We start from the raw sequence: 27,883 nt of genomic DNA, 5'->3' as shown, positions 1-27,883 counted from the left end.
GTGACAGTTGCCGTGTGCGAAGCCTCCGCCTCTTTCTCTTGGGCTGCGGGCGGAGACACAGCATCGTGCCGGTGAGTGCAGGGCTGGGGGCTCCCGCCGGGGGGGCCCGGCGCAGCGACGTGTCCCAGCCTGCGGGAGGCCGCGCCGCTGCCTTCCCCCGTGCCGGGGGCTGAGCCCGGAGGCCACGCGGATTCGGTGGCCGGTGGCAGTGGCGGCCTGACAGCAGCCCCCACTCCCTCGCGGACGCAGGGGCCTGGCTCCTCGCCCCGGGGGCCTGGCTCTGCCCCGGCTGGAGCGAGCCCCAGTCCCGGCAGGGGCAGGTAGGGCCGGGCGCTCGCACTGGCTGTGCCGGGCCAGGGCTGCGGTCCGTGCTGCACGCACATCCGGCTCCTCCGGGGCTGGGCGCATGCCGCGGAGATGCAGGGGTGAATCTGGGCTTGCCTAGGTACCGCTGTGGTAACTAGTGACCGCCCTGGTCCCAGGGCACGAGCGAGGTGATAGCCTCTGTTGGGCCAGGGCTTGTCAGCTCTTCCCGGGAATCTGTCCCCCATCTAGGGCCAGGGGTTAAACCTACTCAAGCGCCCCAGTCCCGTTTCCAGAAGCGATTCGGGCACTTGGGAGCAGGTCTCACTGGAAGCCAGTGGGATGCAGGTTCCTCAGACGCTTAGTGCTCTGAAATCTTTACCGCGGGGCCCCTTCTGCCTTTTTGTTCCCCTTCTTCCTCCATCCTCCTTTCTCTCTTGCTTCCCTGTTTTGCTAAGTTCTTCCTCTGCATATTGTTCCCAGCAGCAAGTCCTAGTTCACATTGTTCCCTGAGCTTCACGTTCCCCTTCTTCTCTAGTCTAACTGCTGAAATCATTATCAATATTAACTACTGAATTGCTGATCATGTGTCATCCCTGGGTTTTAGCATTAATATCCCAGTGAGATTAATAGGGGGAGGGAAACTTTATCCTTCTGAGTCATTCATTGTCTCATGCTGTCTGCTGACTCAGAGGGACACCACTGCATCTTACATTTGGAAGACTTTCCTCTTAACAATGAGGGCTATAAACTTGATTTCCAAAATGAAAGCCTATATTCTGCATAGTCTGAATCTGTTCTGTGGATCACATAAATACATCAAATGGGCCATGTATTTGACATTTTGGGCTGGTGGAAACTGAACGAAGGGGAGAGTTCAAATGTCATTGAGAGAGACACCACAACCCACCTACTCCTCCCCAAGGAGATAGGACAGAGGGCCTTGCAATCAGTCACCTTCTCCCTTGACTGTGTAACATTAGCCTCCCCTGCTGTTTACATCCTCAATGTCCTGGTTTTATCTTGTCTTTGATAGCTCTTGGCAGAGAGGAGAGGGATGGGACATTTGCCTTCTCACAAATGGTCCACTTATTAGGTCTCTTTAATGATGTATATTCCTGAGCCTGATTCAGATGTGATGTAATTTTTTTTAAAGTTAATCTTGTTTGGAAAAGGTTTAAATAATACATAACCAGCCATAGCTGTTCCTCCTGAAAGCTTGGGCTTTGTAGCCAGCCAGTCTGATCTGTGTAGTCTGAGTCTTTATAGACTGAAAAGATTTCACTGATTTCCCTGTGTTATATTAACTCTCATGTAAACACATAGACTTACAACTTGGGATGATTTTTTTATGCTTTAGTAAGGGGCAGTGAACAATAGTTCAATTCGTATGTGAGGACTGCAAGAGAACTCCCTCATGAACATTCTTTATAACTGGGTGAAGTTCTTTAAATGTTTTCTGCAGTCCGTCTTCCATCCACATCCAGGAACTGCTCTCCATCCACGTCATCAAATGCTTTTGCCCAATAACTATATTTGATGTGTCCTCAGCATAACTCAGTTTTTCTACCTCCCAGAGCTCTTACCAAGTTCTTGTTTTCTTCTGGTTTACGATACTCATGCAGGGCAGGGCACGGCACAAGTGGTTTTTGGGTTGCTGCCTTCCCATTGTCTGGGTTTCTAAGGAGGATTCTTTAAAAAAACCCACAACTTTCAAATCCATTTTAGTGTTGCTGATTGACATTTTTCTTCTTTAAAGGAAAGTAAAAGAGGGAACCCAAACTGGTTATCTCTAACTCATAATGCCTAGGGCCCTACTAAATTCACAGTCCATTTTGGTCAATTTCATGGCCAGAGGGTTTTAAAATTGGTCAATTTAATGATTTCAGCTGTTTACATCTGAAATTTCAGGGTTTGTAACCATGGGGGTCCTGACCCAAAATGGGTTGGGGGGGTGTTGCAAAGTAATTGTAGGTGGGTCCCAAGCTTGTCATCCTCACTTCTGTGCTGGCTTTAGAGCTGGGCTCTTAAGGCAGCACCCTCCCAGCTTCCTGCAGTTAGAGGAGGTTCCCAGAGGTGGAGGTAGGTAGGATCTCCCCCATGCTGCTGGGAGCACCCCAGCCAGGGGCTCCTAGCTGCTAGTCCACACCAGGGACAGATGAAGGTAGGGGCCCCTTTCCAATTTGGGGGCCCCCAGGAAAAATGGGTCGCCTAGCCCTGGAAGAAGCAAGCCCCTACTGGGTCACCCCGAGCCTGGCCTGTAACCGCAGGGCTGAAGCCTTGAGCCCAGGCAACCTCAAGCCCGGACTGCTCTGAGCCCCAGCTGGAGAGTGTGTATGTGTATGCGGGGCGGAAGCCCTGAGCCCAAGCTGCCCAAACTCTGGCTGGAGTGGCAGAGGGGGCGATCATATTTCACAGGGCTGAATTCACGGTCTGTGACACGTTTTTCATGACCGTGAATTGGTAGTGCCCTAATAATGCCAAAAAGTAGCTTTCTAATAGATGGCATGTACAGCTTAATTTCCCTACTTGTCTTTACTTAAGGCTTGTGCATTCTTGGAAACTTATTGAAATAGCCATTCTGGAAATTTTCCAAATGTACTTGTGCTCTTAGTAACACTGGCTACGCTACTAGGGAGGTGTGTTGAGGGGCCTGGCTGTCATGGACCAGTCACATTTGAGTAGTTAAACCAGATGTAATTTTGACTGATGCAATTGAGCTGCATTTCAGTCATCTGTTTGCCCTTTCTGTTTGTAAACTCTCTTTATATGATGTGTGTTTTGAAAAGCTAACACAAAAAGCTAATATTTAACAGCAGGAGCAATGGCTGGTAAGATGCCTAGAATTGAGAAATTCCAGATAGTCTCTTATTTGAAAAGAAAAATATTGATTCCTTTTTAAAGAGCTAAACATATAGCATCAGTTTCTTTGAACAATAAAAAATAGGACTTTAGCTTTACTTATAAGTGGGGCTTTGAGAGTTCATGACTGTGGAATTTGCTGCAAAATGCATCCCTTGTTTTAAAATTGTGCAGCAGGATCTAAGCTTATGTTTTTAGCCCTTATGAAAACTTTCGAATATGAACCAGAATGTAAACCAACACTTTTGTTTTTGAGTCTACAGACAGCGTGAAACTCTGAAATGTGAACTGCCTGCATTTTTCCACTATTACTATTAATATCTGTCACTTGATTAGCTTTGACAATGTGCTTTTTCTGCTGTGCAGCACAAAACCCCCCACACTGTCCTTGCCCCAGAGATCTCCCTCGATTTCACTGAGAAATCCAAAGGTGGGGGCTGATTTACTGTTTTTCTCTCTCCTCTCTTCCCACTGCCCAGTGAAGGGGTAACTGTGAAATCTACTGAGGATGAACATATCAACTGTTTCCCCAAACAATTTAAAAGCTTATTCATCTTTATTGGAGGTAGTGCCAGGTAGTGAGAGAGCTAGTTGATCTGGTGAAGAACAAGGAGTTCAAGCCTCACAGTGTCACCTCTTTCCCTGTTCAACAGGAAATAATAAAACAGATATATCCCTTTCACAGTGCAAACACTCAATTTCCTTACAGTTTTTACCCCGTCTTCCACATATCTCCAAATGCCAAAAACCCAAACTGTGCGCTACTCAGCTGCCAAAAGATCCTGTGTCTCCTATGACATCTACTGCAGTGCAGTAGTGTTATGTTAAAGATCAAAAATCTTGGGACAGTCCAAAACTGAATTCATTAGCAAAATACAAGAGTGTGTGCTAATTGTTTTATTTTCATGTTCATTAAAAAGAAAAAATCCATAACTTCTCTGAAGCTGCTGCAGAATTTCTAGTCTGCTGCTTTGGAATGGCACAGAAACCAGGGTCCCATGCTCCACAGTTTAGGTCCAGGTTGAATACATTGAAAGGAGAGTTGCAACTTTTGTTAATTGGATCACTCTTCTGAGTTATTTAGAACCTTTGTGTTTCAGTTCTTGCTCATTGGCAGCTGAGTTAGACCCCAGTGAAATTAATGGGGCAGTTCATACCTTATAACTATTGGCTCTCTGCAAACTCAAGCAGTTTCTGATTTGTAATATCATGTAAAATAGCAAACGTAATAGGAAAACTGTTTCCCAGCCAGTTTATTATACAATGGAAATTATTTTTTTAAAACTTTAATTGTTCTTAGACTTTAATTCTGATAAAACTTTTGCCCTAATGAAGAAGCTGAAAGCTTCAAGTGGAAATCTGTTAAACAAGGTAGGCTCCATTGTGTAGCTTTTAAAAAAAATATTGGCCATTTTATAATTACCTGTAACTTTAACATGAAATGTGACTTTTATACCAGTTTTACTGACCTAAATTAATGCTGAGTTTTTATTCTATCCAGCAATACTATGTAGTATTAGAAGAATCTTGGTCTCCTATAGTTGGAATAGTGTAACTGAAATTTGTAAGTGCTGGTTCTCTTCAACTCATGAGAAAAAGCTTATAAAAACTAGACTGTTAAACTTTGTTGCAAAATAGAAATCTGAAAGAACTAATTGGATGTTGCCGAGACACCCATCATAGAATTTAAGTAGGTAAGTTCTTAAACTTCTTTGGCTTGCATAGTGTCTACATACCTTAAATTATCCTATGTATTTAATTTCTGTTATTTACAGGAGGCTGTAATTGCGCCTCAGAACTAAATAGTGAGCCCCTATTTTTCCCCCCACATCACATCCTATTTTTTCTCTTAACTGTTCTCTCCCTGGTTGGTGTGTGGAAAAATCTACACAAAGTGAATCTAGGAATATTCAGCTGTACCCTTTGTCAGATGTTTTACAGAATTTGAATGGAAAAGTAGTACTATGCTACTCTCCTGTTGAAATTATACAATCGTTGTGTTCTCCTCTGAAAACACAGAGAATCTGTCCACTCTGTAAGCATGGAAAACACAGAAAATGGTCTGGAAACTTCTGTAAAACTGGTTGTATAAGTGAACTTTGCCGTGATATTATCCTTTGATGCTAGCATTACAAGGTTCATGTTCTAACATGGATTAATTGTTCTTTTAGAAAGTTCATTCTGTTTTGCATAAACATGTTCATTATCTGGCACGATGTCACTTTCCACCTATTTAATCTTAACTACAGAAAAAATAATCATGCTATTAAGATGGAAAATTCCATACCCCACAAAACTGTCAAAGGAGTGTGAATGGCTTGCATTTTTAAACAAATTCTGTTTTAGGAGAGGCTTCTTGTGCTCTCAGAGAGTCTTATTTTGCCATTTCATTTTTGTCCTCAAGCTCTAATCTCTTCTTCAGGTTTCCAAGCAACTCTTATCTCTAACTTTTGTGTTTAGGAAATGACTTGAGTTTAGATGGGTTTCTCTATTGCACAATTAGAGACAAGATATCTGAAGTCATGGGTTTACTGGGGAGTTATAAGAATGTAAGAGAAACACTCATATCCAGCTGTATCTATTCAATAGTTAATTATTCAAGTAACTGTATCATAATTTCTGTAGTGAAGTCCTTCCATAAGTCTGCTTTTCATCTTAGCCATTGATTTTTGTCCTCTAAATGAAGCAAAGGGTTCCATTTGCACTTCTTAGTGATGTAACTTTTAAAATCTATGTCCTTTATTTACAGACAGACAAACTTCACAGGATGAAAGTACAGGGCAATTTATATGGAAGCACAAATTTCACTTCCAAAACTCAGGCTTGCCTAAACTTTGTGTAGAACTGTTTTTGCCCCTGTCAAACTTGATAGTACTGTCATCTAAGCTTTGGGTCAGAACTGGGCACAAGTTTTGCATACTTCTGGATGATTTATTTAATTTCTGATCTTGTGTTAATGTTTTTAAAGTATACAAATTTGCCTCAGCTGCTGAACTATAGAAGTACAAATTATTATTGATTTTTATATACAATTGTTTATCGTTTATTTATATTGTTTTTTTATTCTCTTACTAAATTCAATTTATTAATACAATAAAAATACTACTGTAGTTGAAATGGTGCTGATTATTGCTTTTTCATGATCATGAAAATAAAACAATTCATAATTTCTCTGAAACGGCCACAGATTTTCTAGTCAGCTGCTTTGGAATGGTACAGAAATCTGGGTCCCATGCTCCAGGGTTTAGGTCCAGGTTGCTGCAGAGTACATTGAAAGAGGAGTTGCAGCTTTTGTGCATAGACAAGAACTTAATTATAGATGTTAACTTTCTATAGACCACTGAAATACAGTAAATGAAAGCAAGAAACTTGTTTTATCAGGTATTTGATGTGGGTACTGCATTCCTTGGTATCTAGTATAAACTTTCTTAGTTGAATTGCAAAAGAGTTGTAAATTCTATAATCCTGATGGAATAGGCACTTGAATCCCTGAAAGGATTTCCTCCACAAGTAGAGTATGTTAGTTCTAAGTGTCCATTTTCTCTTTTCAGATCTGTAACAATATACCTGAAGTCAAGAATGTTTTCCAAACTAGCCCACTCACAAACCTTTGCTGTTCTGCGTCGTGGTGTTCATGCTTCAGTGAGTGCTTCTACATCAGTTGCAACTAAAAAAAACATCCAGGGACCTCAATCCTCTGAGGACATATTTGAACGTGAAGCTAAATATGGTGCACACAACTATCATCCCCTACCTGTTGCTCTAGAAAAAGGAAGAGGTACTGTATCTTGATTTGCCTTTATGCCGCACAAGAAAGCGTAATGCTTCAAAACTTTTTAGGGAATGTTCAGGATTTTTAAAACTTGAAGATTGGCACATAATTTGGTTGTATCTGAGACAGGTAATGAAACCTAGGGTTTGTCTACACAAACAAACACTTAGTTTGCAACAAGCTGGGGTGTAAATCTACCAAGCACTAGCCTGCCATGCACTAATTGTACGTGTGTTCCCTGCCACTGCACCCTAAAATGGGGGTAGATTGTACCATACTATGGAATTCTTAGTGTGTACAGCAGGATCCACATGGACACTTAGGCCTGGTCTACACTAACCCCCAAATTCGAACTAAGGTACGCAACTTCAGCTACGTGAATAACGTAGCTGAAGTAGACATACCTTAGTTCGAACTTACCGCGGTTCAGACGCGGTCCACACGCAGCAGGCAGGCTCCCCGTCGACTCCACGGTACTCCTCTCGCCGAGCTGGAGTACCGCAGTCGACGGCGAGCGCTTCCGGGATCGATTTATCGCGTCCAGACCAGACGCGATAAATCGAACCCGGAACTTCGATTGCTAGCCGTCGAACTACCGCGGTAGTGTAGACCTGGCCTTAGTGCACCGAAGGTTAGTGCGGGGTAGATTTATACCCGAGCTTGCCGCAAACTAAGTGTTGTGTAGACAAACCCTCTGGTGCTAATGAGGGATTGTGCAACTAATGACTTCTAATAAAACTACTATTTGATTTGATTCAAGCTGAGGATCTAAACCTTGACTGGCCAAAAAGTTTTACATGTGCTTGCTTATTTCAGTCTCCATTATAATTGCTTAATATCTAGACTGAGTCTTGCTATGAAATCTATACCAACTGACAATGGCAGTTGGTTTGGCACTGCAAAGCTGGTATTTATGGTGGGATTTTCAGAAGCATTTCACTGATTTAGGAGAAAATAACTGATTTAGGAGAAAAGTCCCATTGACTGTGTGAGGTTTGTGCTCCATTCACTTAAATGCTTTTGAAAAATCGCATCCTTCAGTCTTTTTTTTTTTTTTTTTTTTTTTAAAGCCTTCATTGGAAGAATTCCTCATCTTTAGTTAAGTTAGAATGTAACTTATTTGAAAGACTCATTTATTCTTGTCACATAAGGAGTTTCTTTTGCTGAAGATGAGCTTGTTTCCTTACATCTGTTTCCTGAACTTTAAACAGTTTTCCTACTCCTTTCTCTAGCAAAAATATGTAATGGTATATGAGACACTTTGGCACCCCCTTATTCTCCACTGTCATATAATTAGGATATGTTTTGTACAAAGTGTGCCTTGTGAGGTATCATTCTAAAAGTCTTGATCTGCTAGACATTAATATCTCGTTGGATTGTATGCGCTATCATCATATGTGAAGTTAGGCTATGTATGTGTTACTGAAACATGTTGTGAGATTGAAAACACCCATAAGCAGCCTTTCAGGTACAACAGTAAAAAGGTCAAACAATGTTAATGGCTAATTGAGGAAATGCACACAAACACAAGGATTACCCCAGGAACTGAGTACAATAGAAACTTCTCAGAGATAGTCCCCATTGTGTAGTGCTATTTGACCCAGGTCACAGCAAAAGAGCTTTCCAGCAAGTGGGAAGAAGATATAAAAGGGGAAAATGACATCATGATGGCTCCTCGCTTTCCCTACAACTACAACAATACACTTGGAAACACCTGAGGAACAAAGACTGAACTGGGGGAAGTGATGGTCTCAGGCTAAAGGGATTTCTAGCCTGTGTATGAAAACCTGGGAAACCCAAGCTGCAAAGCAAAGGCAGCTTGTGTCTTAAGAATCTGCCAGCCTGTTTATCACTCAGGTTGAGAATTTGCTAATTTATATCCTACCTGTCTAGTATGTTAAGCTCAGTTTGCCGTTTTTGTTTATTTATTAGGTAATCTGCTTTGATCTGTTGCTATCACTTAAGTTTATAGATTATTTTATGTTTTAATCCAAACCAGTGTGTGTTTGACTAAGGTGTCTGGAGGAAAATCTCAGCTTGGTTATCACAAGTATGCATGGTCCTTTTTATATTGAGGGAGAGGCGGACTGGGTATTAAGCCCATATACTAGCCAGATTTGACCAGGGCAGGACGGTACTGCTCCGGGGTCCTATGCTGGGAGGCTGGTGGTTAGAGAGCCTGCACGTAACTGCAGCTGGGTGTGTCCCTACCTGTGTGCATGCTGGTGAAAGTGAAAGCTTGGAGGGCTTTGAAGCTTGTCACAGCAGCAGAGTGTGTGGGGGAGCCCAGACTGGTGGATCAGAGGGCTCAGTGGTACTCCAGTTCCAGGTGAAGCCCCGGGGGGAACCCGTCACAGTGGTGTAGTCGGCCGGATCATTTGCGCAGCTTGTTGCTCTTGAGTGAGAGTTGCACTTCATACACTGGTGGTGATTTTTAAGTGTGGTGGCTAGAGATCAGTCAAAGAGGTTACCAGTTTGTTATTTTCTGGTTTTGGCATGGGAAATAGGGACAGAAAAGCAGCAAAATGAGTGAAAATGAAACTAGTAAGAGGTTGGAACTGTGCAAATTGCAGGCAGAAGAGAGAAAAAGAACACAAAAGACTCTTGGAATTAAAACAATTACAGATGGAAATGGAAGCAGGAACGTCGGACAAGAAGCTGCACACCGAAGAGCCGTGAAAGCAGAGGAGGCTAAGCAAAAAGCTGCACACCAGATAGAGGCTGACAAAGAAATGGAGATCCAGAAATTAGCCATGGAGGAAAAAGAAAGAGAGAGGAGCACCAACTGGACTTGATAGAGAAGCAGAACCAGAACACCCATGCTCTAGTGAGTCCCACCTCTCAAAAAAATCCACAAATGGGAACAGTTGTGTCCTGCATATAGCGAGACAGGACATTGCTGAATATTTCTTCACCTTTGAGAGGCTGTGTGTACTTCACCAGATTCCTGAGGACCAAAAGATGCCCACTTTGGTTGCAGAGTTGACGGGTAAAGCTCCGGTAAAGCTATTCAATAGGATGCCAATTAGAGATGCTTCAGATTATGGTCAATTCAAGGAAATGGTTTTGAAACCGTTTCAGATTACACCTGAAACAGAGTAAAATTTTGAAGCCTTAAGAGGGGTGCTGGGATGAGTAATGTGGCATATGTAAACCACATGAAAGATTTGATGGAAAAGTGGGTAAGGGGAAAAAGGTGTTACAAGCTTTGAAGGAATGTGTGACCTTGTTGCTCCTGAGTATATGTAAAGATGATGTAAAGCAGTGTTTGTGGGACAAAAAAAGGGAAAAGGGTGGAAGAACTGGCTACTCTAGCTGATCATTTGAGCAAATTCAAGCATCTATTGCAAACAAACCACAGACAGGGGTTTAAACCTGGCAGGAAGCAGGGTTCCCATTTTACTCCTGGGAAGAAGGAGGGTGGATCGGAGGCTGGACACTTACCTCTCCAAATCCATTCCTCTAGTCCTCGTCCCAAATCTCCTGTAAAAACAGAGGAGCCCAGAAGGTGCTACCAGTGTAATTCCAGTTAGCACCTGAGGAATAAATGTCCTGTACTGGGAAAGAACAGGCAGCTAGATATTCATGGAAATGCTGCTACCCTGAGCACAGAGGCACCACAGGCAATGGCTACTCATCATACAGGGTTTTTAAAAGTAGCCTCTGCCCAGCCGGGCATGAAGCACAAAGCCTGTCAGGATTAATGGCAAGGAATACCTTGGGTGGGAAGAGACGGGGGCAGAAATTTCTGTGGTTAGAAGGAATGTTGTACAGAAAAGTGATTTACTGCCAGGACAGATGGCAGAGCTTTTATTAGTGGGAGGTTACAAAATCCTCGTGCCTTTGGCTAAAGTGCACAACGAAACTGAGGATTTGGGAGCTGTATTGTTTGTGGCAGTGAAAGCTGAAAGGAATTAGTAGGGGTACAAGAATGTCTCCTCACTGATTACATGGGTGTGGGGGGGGTTGCCCAGGACAGAAACGCTAGGTCAGCTTCTGTACAGTCAGGCACCCAACCAGTGGCTCAGGTTTTAAGAGGGAATCATAGAATATCAGGGTTGGAAGGGACCTCAGGAGGTCATCTAGTCCACCCCCCTGCTCAAAGCAGGACCAATTCCCAACTAAATCATCCCAGCCAGGGCTTTGTCAAGCCGGGCCTTAAAAACCTCCAAGGAAGGAGACTCCACCACCTCCCTAGGTAACGCATTCCAGTGCTTCACCACCCTCCTAGTGAAATAGTGTTTCCTAATATCCAATCTAGACCTCCCCCACTGCAACTTGAGACCATTGCTCCTTGTTCTGTCATCTGCCACCACTGAGAACAGCCGAGCTCCATCCTCTTTGGAACCCCCCCTCAGGTAGTTGAAAGCAGCTATCAAATCCCCCCTCATTCTTCTCTTCTGGAGACTAAACAATCCCAGTTCCCTCAGCCTCTCCTCATAAGTCATGTGCTCCAGCCCCCTAATCATTTTTGTTGCCCTCCGCTGGACTCTTTCCAATTTTTCCACATCCTTCTTGTAGTGTGGGGCCCAAAACTGGACACAGTACTCCAGATGAGGCCTCACCAATGTCGAATAAACAGTGTAGATTTCTCCGCCGAGAAAGGGGAGGAGGGAGTAATTTCCCAGTTGGGTAAGATACAGCGAGCAGCTAAGGAAAAGCTGCTGGAAGATCACAGCCCTTTAGTCTGTCCCAGTGCTGGGAGTAAAAAATCATCAGAAAACCCTAGGGTGGGGGTGGATTTGTAATATCTTAGAATACCTCTGGCTAATCACAGATCATCATAACTGTTGTATGGACACGAGTCTCTTTTCTCTTACCATGAGTGCTTTGAGTGTATAATATTGAAACACAATATGGTACTGAATAAGGAAACTATACAAACCAACTCCAGTAAATAAAGTCACTGTACTTAAACACCATAGAGAAATAGAATGAATATTGTCAGCTCACTTGTAATTTAAAACAAACAAAAAAATCAATAACCTCTTATACATACCCTTGGTTGATCAAGTGTCACTTGGCAAATATGATGACAGAATCACTCAGCTGTTCTCTATGGTTCCCATAATTCTTAAAAGGGTTTGAAATGGTTCTGTGTCAAAGATATGTATGTAGAAACAACAGAATCAATTTGAGTTTGAAAGGGGGATGCTTTTAAGTGGGTTGTGGTGTGTTTAAGAGCAAAAACTGCTGGGAAGATGTTGCATGGACATTTTTCTTCACCTTTAAGAAACAGAACTTGCAGCAACTTCTTACCTTCAGTTATCTTATCAATGCACACAGTTTCAATTTAACAGTGAATATGATGAAGCATGTTAGATCCATATAATGGTGTTTGTATACTGGTCCCATTTGTGAAATCAACTGCACTATTATTTCAAAGTTGCCCATCTCTTTAAACCTTGTTTCAAGGTCTTCCTACATTGATTTCTCTGGTTCACAGGTTCAAAAGTATAATTTCTCCACCTTATTTAACTGTTGTTCCACTAAGTTGATGTGGTGGTCAGTTTGCTTACCCATGCCTAACAAATTTTGATAGGTCACTTGAAAGCTGTCAGCCTCCAGTTCTTAGGGGGAAAATTGCAGGATCCCATTATCCAGAATATCACTATTGTTATACTTAACTTCTCTTCCAGGGTTAATCCTCTCTATCGTTCCAGGACTCCAACATGGGGGAATGAGGGATATGAGTAGAAATGAGTACTCGTGTGATCCCATCTAGCTTCATGGAGCAACAGCTCCACTATGGAAGTGCTTCTGCACTTGAGTGCTGCTTGGGGCATTGGTTATGTGCTGCAATAGTCTGACACCCATTATGTGGCCTGTGAAGATATTGACTCCCAGTCAAGGTGCTTGTATGGCTGACCCCCCCCTCCCCCATGCATTCACATTTTAAGGAATTGCCAGAATACCATATATACCAGACCCCAGGTCATTGTGTTTTATAACTGTAGCTTGTACTGTTATTGTTTACCTATGGCCTCATTTTTCTCATGTACTCATCTAACCTAAACTTTTCTAGGTATTTATATGTGGGATGTAGAAGGCAGAAAATATTTTGATTTCTTGAGTGCTTACAGTGCTGTGAATCAAGGTCACTGTCATCCAAAGATTGTGGAATCTCTGAAATCTCAAGCTGAGAAACTGACCCTTACCTCTAGGGCATTCTACAATGATATACTTGGTGAATATGAAGAGTATATCACCAAAATGTTCAACTACAGCAAAGTTCTTCCAATGAACACAGGTAAAGTACTCTTCTCCCGTCTCTGTTTTACCCCTTACAAGTATGAGAGTTACTCTTGTAAAGGACCAAAAATTACAAGTGGCCAAATTGCACATATGTGGCTCTTTATTTTAGGTGTGGAAGCTGGAGAAACTGCCTGTAAACTGGCTCGCAAATGGGCATATACCGTGAAGGGAATTCCAAAATACAAAGCAAAGATTATTTTTGCAGGTATGTGAAATTAACACCATAAGAGCTTGTTCTTCAGGGGAGAAGAGAAGATTCCCCATCATAGTAGAACCCCAAGCATAGGCTAAAACACTATAGTCTTCTAGGGTATGATGATTATGTCACAGTATTTTTAATGTCCCAATCTCTCTCTTTCACTGAATTGGGTTTTAATGGCGGCCTTTACCCCTGAATGCCCCTGGCAGCTCAGTGCAGTGCTGCTGTTACGTCTCTGCCTCAGTTTTCCCAAATGAAGATTTTAATAAATCCACTGAAGCTTGTATATTGGACAGCACCCTTCAGGGGTCTGCCCCAAAGGCAGAACGTTACATGAATAGGCCTCCCCCTCAGCATCTCTAGCTGGAGGGAGGAGGGGCTAAATCAACCGTAGTCTGTCCATCCCAGTTATGTTCAAGGTCCCTTACCTGCAAGGCCTTCGTCACCCAGAACCCTCTTCCGGAGTCGGGCTTCTTGGTGCTAGCTGGGAAGGGTCTCTCTTCTTGGGTCAAGGTTCCCCACAGCAACTGAACCTCAAAGACAGAATATAATTCCTTTAAACTAGGGCTTCTGCTGTTGGCTGGTGAAGTGGTTCATGGGAGCCAGCTTTCTCTGAGATCTAACATTCATAGTCCTTTTCTTCTGGAAATTCTTCCATCCAGGAGCATTATCTCGTTGCTGGTGAGCCCCTCTCACCTCCTTCCCTCCCCCCCCCCAAGAAGCCTTCTCCATAGAAGCTTTCTCTTCCTGCACTCTGGGAACTGTTCCTCTCCTAGGAGCCTCTGTTCTCCTAGCTCCCTGCAGTGGGGTAGATTTCCTTTTATCATGCCTAGGTGCTTCCCTCCTAATTAACTGCCTCCCAGTTACTCAATGAGTCAATAAGTCCCAAGTGAACCTGAGTTGTTGCCTCATTCCCCCTTATAAAAACAATGAGGAGTTTGGAGACACCTTAAAGACTAACAGATTTATTTGGGCATAAACTTTCTTGGGTAAAAAACCCACTTCTTCCGATGCATGGAGTGAAAATTACAGATACAAGCATAAATATATATTGGCACATGAAGAGAAGGGAGTTACCTTACAAGTGGAGAACCAATGTTGAAGACCAATTTAGTCAGGGTGGATGTTGTCCACTCCCAACCAGACTCCTCGTTGTTTTTGTGGATACAGACTAACACGGCTACCCCTCTGATACTTATTCCTCCTTATGACATCTGTCAGAGGTAGGCTGCGCTCTTGACCCCTTCAGAGGGCCAGCTACCCTCTGACATGGGTCAGTTGTAGGTTGTTGTGACATAGATTTAGCTTTAATATCTTAAATCTATCTCGGATCCCAACTGATTATCAGGAATTTTTAAAAGATTCACGTAATATAGATAACATATATTGTCTTAATGGAAGTACTTTTTAAAAGCCGAAGTTGAAAATTAATTCTTCCTTGCCTTCCATTCAGAGTTCAGGATACGGTTTTCTTGGCAAAAGTTGATACTGCATGTATCAACAAGACAATGAATATAGTTCCCTGTTTTGTTATTAGGTGCTTGTGATGTGATGTGATGTCATCTGTTGCAGGGGCAAAAGAACTATGAACTCAGGTCCTGGAAGGTAGAAAGTCTTCAGTTTTTTTTCTTTCCATATTATGGAAGATACATTTCAGTGTATGTCTATAATAAAATGAAAGCTTTTTTTTTTTTTTTTTTTTTTTTAAACCTTTTTAATTACTTTTCTAAAATCAGTTGCATGGTTGGTAGCAGTTTTCACTGGGAAGCAGTCAGCCTCTTATGAGGCTACATCACAGCCCCTGGATACCACTGCTGATGTGTTAAAGCGCAAACCATATTTGCTGCCCTCACCCTGTCCAAAGCCTACCTGTCACCTTCATGCAGCTCCCAGCAAGTTAGAGGTTTCTGAAATGGCTGCTAAACCCAGAGTTCTGTATGGCAGCATAGTAATCTCAGCAGCTGGGATGATCCCACTTCTATATCAGGCTTTCATACCAGATGTGGCAGGAGTTACCATTTCTGCGATAAAGCTGCATTGTAATCTTGATTATGTAGTGAATATAACAGGAACCTTGAGTTAATACTGGGAGCTGAAATTTCCTGATGTTACCTTATAATGCATAGTGCATTCTATAAGCAGAACAGGGACAAGTTACTTGTGATTGAGAAAAGTGCATACGTAGGTTTAAAAAAATCTCATTTCTGTATAGCTATAATTACTGAACTTTGGCTCCCTTTGGTCACAGAACGCTGTTTTAAAACACTATTAAAATGTCAGGCAGTGATTTTGTTAGATATTTATCTTTTTGTTTTTAAAACTGATTTCTACTACTGCAGCTGTTAAGACTACTTCTGGCACTTGGCGCACATAGTGCTTAAACCATAAATCTTTGAATCATTAGTAGAGATGGGTGAAATTTTTTGCACAGCTTTTTTTGATGAAAAATGCAGATTCAGCGGCACAAACATTTTGCAAGGTTATGTCAATGTCATCAAATTATTTCAGTTGAAAAAACCGTAAAAAATCCAGTAAAAATCAAAAACTTTTGTTCTCACATTTTGTAAACAACTTTCAATTTCAGAATGTCCTTTAATTCCCCCCCCCCCCCAAATCATTAAAATGTTTTGTTTAGATTTCAAGCATTTGGATTTTGGTTGAAGGAAACATTTTATTTGACCCAAAACAAACATTTTTTTTATTTTTTCAGAATTGCCAGTGAACCGAAAAATCTATTATTCGCCCAGCTCTAATCAGTAGTTATGCTTTTGTAGCCTAATTGAATGCAAGTAAGTTTATAAATGCTGTTTTAAGTCTGGAGTTGAGTAATATATTGTCCTCTGAAGAGGCAAATGCCAGAGGGCGTGGAAGTTGTAAACAACTGATTTTTTTTCATATATTTTTAACATACAGTATTTAAATAGTGCAGTTTAACAAGTACTTTCCCATCATAAGGGACATATTCTACATATATTGTTCCCCATCACGATAATATCTCAGCACCTGCAAATTATCTAAAATAGAAATAATCCCTCTCTTTGTGAGAGGTGTGGTTTGTGGAGGGATTGTAGAGGCAATGTCCAGCTAGCTAGGGCCAGTCCTGTTGAGGGTTTTTAATAGCATGGCAGACTACTTAAGGTGGATTTTGTACTGAATAGGGGACCTGAGAGCAGAGTACTAGGGCGATGTGATGTTAAGTAGACAAACTGTGGCATGTTGTACCAATTCAAACTTATTTTGTGTGGTGCTTTGATCCTAGATGAGTGTGTTGTAGTAACCAAAGTTACAGATCGTGTATGTGTGGCTCACTGTAGTAACATGGCTGTTGTAACAATCCAGGGGATCTTCAGCAGTTGGGTATTGCTGCAGTGCAGGGGTGGTTCTGGCCATGCCCCTTATGTTGAGGACCAGAAGGAAGGCTGTCTAGAGCTGGCTTTATGAGCTCTACAGCACCTGGGGATTTCCCCCATGATCCTCAGCTGGCTAGAGCCGCTGATTTTTATGGCCCCTTTGCACCAGCAAATTGGCACAAAGAGTGGATTAATTTTTGTCACTGATTTTTTTTTTTTTAATTATGATTTAAGTCAGAAAGGAGGAAACCTTGATTTAAATAATCTATTTTAATCTTGTTTTGCATTTGTACTTTCTATTTATTTTCATAAAGAAAGGTTCAATCTCATTTGTTGGTATAACTATTAAAACATGTTGATTTGCAACCAGATATACTCTTCGTAGTAGATTTGGTACTACTTTTTGCTAACCAGAAGGATATGTTATATCTATACACTTATTTGAGCAATTATATATTTTAACATACATTCTGATTATTAATTTTTACAAGCAGGGGCTACATTAGAAAATTGTGAATGAAACACTTCTTATTTACAAGGTGATTTTTTTTTCAATGCAGGACTTGTCAAGCTGCATTGGACAGAAATTAGAATTCAACTAATGTATAACACCAGCATTTTTTAAATTAGTTAAATAAAACTACCTAAATGTGCTGGGTACATAGGAAAAATAGGTTTATAAAAACATTTTTATTAAACAAAAGAAGCATTATGCGTAGTTAGTGAATTGACAGATTGTCTCTGGTCACCCTGGTCTAAACAGGTTAGGTACCTAACTCTCATTGAAATTAATGGGAGTTAGGTTCCTTACCTGCTTCTGCGCTTTTTGAAAATCCCAAGAGGTTAGGCACTGAAGTGCCTAATTTCCTTTGTAAATCTTGCCCCATGTCCTTTAAGTTCTTAGAATTAGTAGATCTGATCCTCTCCCACCTGATTTTGATTTATAAATTGGAAGAGGAAATCAAGCTTTCTTGCTTTTTCAGCTCCCAGTTGGTTTCTTAACTTCGAACTAGCACAGGTGAGGAAAATATTCTGTCTACCCTGCTTAGCTAAATTGAAACCACAAGTAATTATGGTAAAAGCTGTTCTGCACAAAAGAAAATGTAAAGTACTTACGTTTGTAAAAATGTAAATGCCAGCATTTGCTCCTTTGTAAAGAGTGATGATAATATACTCAATGCAATAAGTGGTATTTATAAAGCTTGAGTTAACCTCAAAAGTTAAACGCTATTTTGCCCCCAATTCTGTATATAATTTAAAAAGCAGCACCCTTTAACTCATTAAAATTTGAGGGCTCATTAATTCAGCATTTGTTATATAATATGTGAAACGGATAGATTCTAGTAACTTTAGGCCTTACTATAGATTTAAACAAGTTTATTTTTAAAAGAAAAATACAAAAATCTGATGTTTAAAAAATGGATTAATATTTACTTTATCTGTCCTGGCACAATAAGACTGGAGAACTTGGCCCCATATCTTAATTCTTTACCTGTGTTACTGAACACCTGTTCCTCTTAACTTGGGCAGTGAAACTGTACTAATATTTCACTTCTGTTTATAATCAATTTAGTCAGTTTAACTCTGGTCTCTTACCGGCGGCCATATTAAAGGATACCATCCACTTAAAAACTGGTCTTCTTTCTGAATATTTTATCTGCTAGTTACTTGTAACAGCTCAGATTAATAACAAATTTTTAACCTTTTTCAGTTTGTTTTGTTCACTTTCCAGGACTTACAGCATAATAATTTTTCTCCTAAATAGTGTGTTTTCTCCTGTGGTGTGGTGATGTGGCATGGGTTTTTTTTGTTTGTTTTGTTTTTTTTGTTTCTGGTGCCTTTCATATAGCAATGGGGCAGGAAATCGTCTTAGTGTGTTTTTGTAAACTCATAAATTAGCAAAGGGCCTGAGATATTAAATAACTCATTTAAAAAAAACAAAAATCAACCAGCTTGAACTCTGGTTGCTGCCCCATCACCAATACTGACTGTTGACTGACTGGTGTACTTTACAAGATTCTAACCATCCCATAGCCGACAGAATTATTATATGTTTTCAACTAAGTGCTACAGTTGAATGCCTTTACAAGTGTACAATATCTATTTTTTCCCCCCTCCTTCTAGCTGGGAACTTCTGGGGTAGAACAATGTCTGCCGTCTCTAGCTCTACAGATCCAACTAGTTATGATGGGTTTGGACCATTTATGCCAGGTTTTGAAGTAATTCCATACAATGACCTTCCAGCTCTTGAGGTATTTCACAATATCTTCCTCTAAAATATCATTCTTAATCTCTCCTTGTAGGTATAGTAAATACTGATGCAAAGAAAGTGAACATGGTTTACCCTTGGAACAAATGTTTATGACTACAAAATACAACTTTTTGTACTTGTTTAGTTTTTTTGCAGTTTTCATTTTAGAACCCAAAGGGAGAATTATACTACCTGCAGTAGATTGCACAAAAGTAAAGTGCTCAGGACATGAGTGAAGAATACCATGTATATCTTGAACAGCAGGAGGAATTTGGATAGGCAAAATAAATACAAAAACTAAAACTTTGATATTAGTCCCAATACCCTGACCTACTTTTCTGACAAACGGCTTTTCAATGGCCAAATGATTAGGCCTGACATTTGAATTTAAGTCACTTCCAGTAGCATAATGTCCCCTAAAACCATGCTGGGGTGGTGTTTTACTTACCTAACTGAAGTGCCAGCACCACTTCCTGCAACATCCTGGATTTTCTTGGGAGGTTTCCCATCAAGCTACTGGCCAGGCTTGTTGTTAGCCCAAATAAATAAGTGCATCTTAGTGCTAATAGGATGCTGGATTAGTAGCCTTGGAGACTGAAGGCTTCCACTCAGCCATAACACAAGTAAAGCTCAGTGGGAGTGCAAGCTCTACCATCTGCCGTTCTCTCATACTTTAGCCATGATCTGGAGGTGAGAGATTATAGGGGTGAGAGGTTAGTTCAGTCTCTGTGCCAACAAGGATGCCTGTGGTTTGGAGAGGAGATGGAGACTGATGTGGTAGAGATGTTTGTTTCTTAAGAACTCGACTGAGACTACACACTTAATTCTTACAGAAACAAAGGTTTTTCAGTATTTTTAGCTCCTTTGAGGATAAGATTATTCAAAATTGGATCAGACTATCAACCTTCATGGTGGAAGCTCTGTATTTATCTGGTTTCAGTCAACTTCATTTAGGTTCTGGAGGTGCTTTGAGATGTGGTCTGTAACTTAGACCCATACTTATTCTGTCTGATAATAAACATACATTGGTTGTGTTGTTAATGGGAGGCTCTGACTATCTCTTGCTGGGTGGCCGAGGTGCCAGCATCTCATACTGGCAATTTTTGGGTCTTTGCTTAAGAAAACTTCTAATGCTGACAAATCTTGCCAGTTCTAACCTTGTCTCTACCCTTATGGGGGAAAGTTTATTGAGAAAGCTGTAGCAAAACCCCTCTATGAATGCTTAGTCTCTGAATTTTCTCGAACTTTTAAGGCTTGAATGTGTGGACATGTCTGCAGACCCTGCTATGGAATGATAAAGCTGCACTTGAATGGCTACATTCTTGTGAGGAGATCCAGGAGCTACTATTGTTCAATTGCTTTTCTCTCTCGAGTTCTCACAAGAGGTTAACCAAGTTAATACATTTAACTGATTTGATAAGCCCCTTGTCTGGGTGCCCAACCTCTTTTAAGGCTTCTAATCTCTTATGCATGCAAACAGACTAATTTTTCGAGGTACATGCTGATTGAAATCTAGCCTTTAGTCCTTCATGCCAATATATGTTAAAATACATAGTTAATGCTTATCTAAGGTAAAAATTTGGGGTTAGATTTAGGTTCTGTTACAGGGATTCATCTATTTCCATGATTAAACTTTAATAAATGGATTTTTTTCCTCCTTCCAATCCACATGTCCTTCATAGCGTGCACTTCAGGATCCAAACGTAGCAGCTTTCATGGTTGAACCAATTCAAGGTGAAGCAGGTGTGGTTGTCCCTGATGAAGGTTATCTAACAGGAGTGCGAGAGCTCTGCACAAAACACAATGTAAGTAATTCATTTTAGATAAATAATTTAAAATACATCCTGCCAAAGTTGAGTAATTACCAGAATCTTGGCCTGTGAGGCCCTTGCAAATAATTGATGCATTTAAGTCAAAATGCAATGTTGAGGCCTTGGTGTATTGTTAAACCATTTGTTTTCTTCCAGTATAAATGAGACTAACTACAGTGCATTTTTCAGATCTGTCATGACAAGCCATTACAGTATTTTGGAGCAGCAGTAGTTAATACTTAGTTCTTTTGTTTCTCAGTAGTGTGTTATCTAATTATTAACTTCTTAAATTTCACAATGATGGGAATCAAATTTACGGGCTAGATCTAACATGATGTGTCTGGGTGAAATCAAGTGTGTCATGATATTAACAGTAGTCAAGATGAAATGGAAGTGTAAAGCATTTGAGTTTGTCCTTTTTTTTAATTAATTCTGTGCCTAGAGAAATTAGCTGCTGTTGAGGAATAATGCTAGCTAGCCAAAAGCTGTGTTCAGTCTCTTGGTGCTAGAGGCATACCTTCTATTTCTCCGTGCAATGGACAGGTTTCAAATAATGCATCTGGCAAAGTTCACTGGCAGTAGGGAAGCTACTCATGACTGTGTCCAACCCCAGATCTGCATTCCATATAAACACAGTGGGCCAGGCTAATCACTGGTGTCACTCTCTCAAATTAGTGGAATTGTCTGTTTATCTCCTCAGTTAATTGAGTCAGTGAGACAACTGCTGCTATTGCAGATCCTGCCATCCAGATAAGATCATTTGGGATCAGGACGCACATGGAATTAGTTCCTAAGAGAGTGGTCAAAAAATTAATGTGTAGCTAGTACGACTTTAGGTCCCTATAAAGCACTTAATTAACATTAATATCCCACATGCCTCTGTTAGTGTCTTCCGCCTGACAGTGATTATCTTATGTTCTCCCTATTCGGCTATTTTGTATGAAAATCCAAACAGTGCATCCTCTTCATAGTGGAGTATCTGCTCCATAATCCCTCTCTTTTTAAAGCAAGGACAAATATAATACCAGCAATTAGACTTTCCTGCATAATACACAATTCTCTCTTTCTCCAGACATAGTCAATGCTTCTCTCTCCTTAGGCTGTCATCTTCTTCCTCCTCCATGGGCGTTTTCCATGTGGCAACGTGACTATAGGTTGCATCTTAGGATAAAGTAATTTAAGATTGTAGTGTTTGTAATCTATTTTACTACAAGACCAATAGACTTACTACCTAGGGCTTTCAAAAGTGCTCGGCATTAGCCTGCTTCTGCAGTCACTGAATTGACTTGAGTGAGAGTGGAGTTAGACCAATGATGAGGGCTTTGGAAAATCTGACCCCTTGTTAAACTGCTATAACACCTGAAGTTCTATATAAAATAATGTGGAATGTGCTAAATGTAGAATAGAATTCTTGTCTGCCCCAAAGAAGTCTTAATGTAAAAATTACCGTATAGTAAGTCGAGCAGTCATTACAGTCAGTGTGTCATGGAAACAATGGGTTTTCAGGAGTTTTGCGGAGGAAAAAGAAGAGTGCTTGGTGTAGGTTAGTTGGCAGGTATTTCAGGTACTAGAGGTGACTTTGCTATGTTGAATGTTAACTTTCTGAAAGATCAGTATGTCTAAATCTTAATTCAATATCTGAGTAAACTGTCATTCATTGTTGAATTTTGTAAAGGTTCTGTTTATTGCTGATGAAATACAGACTGGCTTAGCTAGAACTGGGAAAATGCTGGCTGTTGACCATGAAAATGTGAGACCTGACCTGGTGCTCCTCGGAAAGGCCCTTTCTGGTGGCTTATATCCTGTAAGTAGCAAGACACTGTTTCAGTTTAAACTAACTGCTCATATTGGAGAGATTATATTGTCACAAATTAAATGTAAAATTGATCTGATGTGTGGCATTCTTGGGGAAGGTGATGTATGTACATATAGGAATAACTGCTTCCAGAATTATGAGGTACTCTGAACCAGATACCCTAACTTGCTAGAAATACAGGTGAAATTCATGAAATACGCAATTTGTTAGTTGCTTGTCCAACTGTTAGTATAGTAAGCACTATATATTAATGATTGGACTAATGGCATGCCTGCCAAAAGAGCAGGACATTTGTTATCATCTTCCAAGCCAACCACTGAGACTTGTTCTTTGGAGGATTGACTTCCAAATTAGTATAAACGGCATGAACTATCCTAGTTCTTATGATGGTGATTTAAGGTATTGTGGTTCTGACATTCAAAGTACTGCAGTATGTCACTTGTGTCTCGTTGAATGTTATCCTAACAAGCGGGAACAACTGTAAGTATCAAATGTTAAGGGCAGGGTTCCTCTCTGTGTCAGAGTACCGATCATTCTATGCTCCGATTCTCATAGAGCTGTTTCATTGCTGTTTCTGTGCTGAGCTGGATGAACTTTGAAAGCTGAAGAAAATTCTCACGCACACATTAAAATGGCTTCTGTTAAAGAATTGTTTCTGAGTGAGCATTAGTCTTCATCTTGTTTCAGTTGTCTAGAATGCCCATGTGAACTGGCTTAAATGGCTCTAACGTAATGAAATTCCTGCTGAGTAGGAAAGCAACAACCAGTAATTAAGCATTACTGCTGACTGGAGCGCTATCTGAGCTGTTAATCAGAATACTAAATATTAAAATCCCCCCAAAATGCTAACAATGCAAAATGCTTCTCATATCTACTAAGACATTATACAGTACCTGTGTAGTTAAGTGGTTTATATTTAGGCTTGGCAGAATTTGTTTTCTTTTTTTTTTTTTTTTTTTAATAATTTCAATGTTTATTTTTAAGCTTTTCAGTTTTTTATCTTTTTATTTTTAAATTTTCACAGTTGCAGGGAATTATGGGAGGATCAGACAATGGGGGAATTAGACAATTATTTAATGACAGTAGACATTGATTCATAACGTTAAAGCTTTATAACTATTAAAACACAAATTACCAACAGTATGTCAAAATATACAAAGTAAATATCCTTAAATTAAACTCTGAGTTCTCAAGCTGAGTTCTTCTTTCTTTGTCTATCTGTATATTTCTATTATCACTGAAAATACTGTTTCATCAGTTTGTGTATGCATGGTGAAATCAATGTTTACTGACATTTACTGATATAAATCTAATCCTTCCAAACTTAGTTATATTGTGCCATATGACTGCTAGACAGCCTTTCCTTCTATATAGATCTGTGGATGTGGAATCTATGCAGGAATGTGGATGTTTGTAACAAACTATGCAGACTGAAAACTACCAATTTCTAGGTACTGAAGAAAGTCTGGTCTAAGCGTAAAATTATTTTGATCATTACATATATGCAAGTGAATTGGTGGACATTCCCAATTTTTAGGTATCAGCAGTACTGTGTGATGATGAAATTATGCTGACCATTAAGCCAGGTGAACATGGATCTACATATGGAGGAAATCCATTAGCCTGCCGTGTGGCTATGGCAGCACTTGAGGTATGTAGGTTCTAGCTAAGATTTTGACATTCCAGGGACAATATTACATTTGATATGGTTGCTTTTTGTTTAAATGATACACTTTAGCAAAAGTTGATGTGTATAAACAATGGAGAATAATGACTTCAAAATTTTACTAAATAAATGGCATTTCTAGTGGTGCTGTCCATTTGAATTTTATGTTTAGATAGGAGTGGAAAACTGATGGTAGCTACTATAATTTGTATATATTGACTGTTACAAAACACATTCTAAAATAACTGTTAGAAATGTATCCTCTACTTTCTATTAATTTTACTGTTTTAAAATTCTTAAATATTCCAGTATAAAAAAGTTGGGGATGATAATACTTTACATATCAGCTTTGTCTAGTGGAAGACCAAATATTTCAATGGCATTATAGGGAGTTAATAAAATAACATTCTCCTATGCCATTTTTAATAAAAAAGCTTTTAAATTTTGTCATTTTATTATAGTGTGTAGAAGGATGTTAGTCTGTTATAGTTCGTTTAATCAAACGTCTGTGGTCTCAGAGTTCAAAACAGATGCTGTTACAATATCATGTCAAGGAATCCATGCTTTAATAATTATTTAATGCAAGTTTCCCAGTAAATCATGAAGCTTTTTTTTTTTAAAAGTATTGTCCAATATATAGATTCAGGCAAATTCACGGATGAATAGATTGTGTCTTCGAAGAGTGTCCACCTGCTTGTGTGTGGTTTTAAAAAAAAAAAAAAGTGAAAGTAACAAGCAAAAGAAGGCAGAGTTTAGATTAAAAATTCAGAGCAATTCAGAGCTTGTCAGCATGAAGTATTAAGGACCCCTAATGTACAAGTAATCAGCTTGGATGGTCAGCCTCCACCATGATTTCTCTAGCAGATATGGTTTTTTGTACCCCAACATTAAGTGCTGTACTGGGTAATATATTTCATGTTTGTACATACCAGTATGGTGTATTCCACCTTAGCAGAGAAACTGAAACAACCAAAAAGCCCTTCAGTTATCTTCAGCTTCAACTTCTTTTTAGGTGATTGAAGAAGAAAGCTTAAGTGAAAATGCAGAAGCAATGGGCAACCTATTAAGAAGTGAGCTCATGAAGACTCCATCAGACATTGTGACCAGTGTAAGAGGAAAAGGATTACTAAATGCTATTGTTATCCGTGAAACTAAAGGTAAGAAAACTCTCAACCAGTTGCAAAGCTAAAGTGAGTGACAGGTTTTTAACTTGACTTGCAGATATTGCGTGAAATGGAGGGTGAGTTAATTACGGCACCTTGGGTTTCAAATCATGGCTAACTCATCTTACTCTCCAGTGGCAGTGTGTCCACACAACTGCATGTTTCTGATAAGAGATACTTTTCCTTTCTAGTGTGTGTAATTTCAAGCAGAAAAAGCTGGTTAGTTTGTTACATCAACCATTGTAAATTCCCACAGATATGACAAATGCTAAACTATCAAACCAATGCTGGCAACAGACATCACACATCTTTATCACTGTCAATAAACACCCTCCCAGCTAATTGCCCAAACAAAGCTGGATGGAACAGATAGCAATGTCTTTTGCACTGTGCTCTGAAAGTCCATCCCAGCCACACAGAGAGGGAATAGCTTCTAGAATTGAAGGCACACTATTAGCATGCATTGCTGCTGTACTCCCAGGTTGTCAGTCCTGGAATAAACAGGTAAAGTGTCACAAATGAGTACAACGAGGTATTGGGAGGGGAAGAGATGACCCCTGAGAACATCAGTTTCCAGGGACTAACACCTTGAGTTGCACCTGAAAGTGCAGAATACAGAGTAGTGCTGTCATATACTCTTTCATTTTTTCTGCTGGTTCTGGTCCTGTTTCTTTCTGTGGTAAAGTGCTGCAGGGAAATGCTGCAGTTACCTTGGTAGTTTTAAGACATTATGCACTGATTTAGGTATATCATGTGCACCTTATTTGTAACCTCTGTTCAGCCGTCCTCCTCTCTCTTTCTCCACTTTGTTTATATTTAGATTTTAGCATCTGGGCTCCTAAAAATTACAGTGATTAGGAAGGAGGGAATGGCCTAGATTGATAGTAATCTCATCAGAGCAAGGGATATGTGTTTTGTGGAGGACAGAACTTTTGGATGCGCCATCCCTGTCTGTCGTATATCTAGCTACTGTAGTCCAGAATAAATTGTATCTGATTTCTGTGTCAAGTTATCAGCAGCAGAATAGCAGAAAACCTGTGCTGGAGACAAAATATGGATATGCCACTGTCCCATATGTGCATTGCTAACATTTACCTGGGAAGTAGCTCATAAATGGAGTGGCCACCTAAGATAAAGAACACTGCATATGTAATCTAATTACTGCCATACAGCAAAAATGCTGCAATCTGGTACCACAGACTACAGATTAACTGGTGACACTTAATATTCTGTAGCATAATTATTATGATTTTTTTTTTTTTTGGCTTTAGACTATGATGCCTGGAAAGTGTGTCTGCGGCTTCGTGATAATGGACTTCTCGCCAAACCCACGCATGGTGACATCATCAGGCTGGCACCCCCGCTTGTGATCAAGGAGGATGAAATCAGAGAGTGCATTGAAATCATTCATAAAACCATTCTGTCTTTCTGAAGACATGTTGTTTCAGCACATCATCTTGGGTCAACTAGCAGATGCAGTTGAAAGATGTGCTATAAAGACCCCACTCTCTAAGCAAACATCCACTCCTTTATATCTTAAAGGACTTATACTTCTAAAACTTAGTTATGTTTAGGTATTTAAATTATAATGGATTGGAAGAAGGTAAATCATGACTCTGAAGTTTCCTATCTCTTGTGACTATTTGCAAATGAAGAAGTGAAGCTATATTCAACCAATTATGTACTGTATGCTTTAAGTTAAACGTCTTGACAGGAGCTTGTATGTAGACATCTGTTAAATTGCTGAAGGTCTCAGCCAAAGTTGAATGTGTAATTTACACATTTTAATAATAAACATTACCCTTTCGTATAACTGCACAAAGGTTTGTATTTGGCATTTTATCTCACTTGGTGCTGTACATGTAGGGCTGAATCTCTTGCTGTGGACACTACTAGTTGTCACGCCAAGAAATCCTGGCTCCCATCCTCAAAGCATCAAGAACGGCACAATTTTTTTGTTCTTCTTTTGCAATTATAAAAAGGCATCTAACTGTAAAGGTTTGATAAACTGGATGTTTTACTGGTAAATGTCACGGACCAGCTTATACTCTGTATGTAAAAATCTCTTGAATGTATGACAATAATAGTAATTATTTTCAAGAATGTGATCTCAGTGTTCTGTTTTACAGATTGTGAAACTAATCAGTGTACACATCTTGGTTTGCCATTCTAAAACTGTTATCCTTCTATAATTTGATGTTTATTTACATTACAATAAATACATCTTGTATTAAGAAATGTCCATGTTCAATTAAAACTGTCAATGCAATAAAAAAGGATTAGCCTAACTTGAACCTTACAAGAGTTTTTCTTAGTAACTATGGCCAAGTGGCTCCTTCATATTAATGAACATCCCATCTGTTTGCAGCCACCTTAACATTGGAGGTTTCTGCTTTACTTCCCTTCAGGACTAGTGCTTTTAACCCTTCCTGCCT

The 27,883-nt window shown here is 40.0% G+C and overlaps 1 protein-coding gene across 1 annotated transcript; it reads left to right on the top strand.

The window, feature by feature from the left end:
* Positions 1-27,727, top strand: OAT (ornithine aminotransferase). Its single transcript, XM_065407753.1, has 10 exons — positions 1-71; positions 6,717-6,943; positions 12,963-13,187; positions 13,302-13,397; positions 18,866-18,993; positions 20,675-20,797; positions 22,479-22,607; positions 24,157-24,270; positions 25,298-25,442; positions 26,720-27,727. The coding sequence occupies exons 2-10, from the start codon at positions 6,745-6,747 to the stop codon at positions 26,878-26,880; spliced, it is 1,320 nt and encodes a 439-aa protein (XP_065263825.1). The 5' UTR covers positions 1-71; positions 6,717-6,744; the 3' UTR covers positions 26,881-27,727.
* The last annotated feature ends 156 nt before the right edge of the window (positions 27,728-27,883 follow it).

The sequence above is a fragment of the Emys orbicularis genome, chromosome 7 (assembly GCF_028017835.1).
Source record: "Emys orbicularis isolate rEmyOrb1 chromosome 7, rEmyOrb1.hap1, whole genome shotgun sequence".
NCBI lineage: Eukaryota > Metazoa > Chordata > Testudines > Emydidae > Emys > Emys orbicularis.
The sequence above is the reverse complement of the archived record's forward strand: the minus strand, read 5'-3'. Positions and strand labels throughout refer to the sequence as shown.

Coding starts and splice junctions, on each gene's coding strand:
- OAT (XM_065407753.1), top strand. CDS start 6,745: ATGTTTTCCAAACTAGCCCACTCACAAACCTTTGCTGTTCTGCGTCGT. Junction 20,798..22,478: donor AGCTCTGCACAAAACACAAT/GTAAGTAATTCA, acceptor AATTTTGTAAAG/GTTCTGTTTATTGCTGATGA. Junction 22,608..24,156: donor TTTCTGGTGGCTTATATCCT/GTAAGTAGCAAG, acceptor CCCAATTTTTAG/GTATCAGCAGTACTGTGTGA.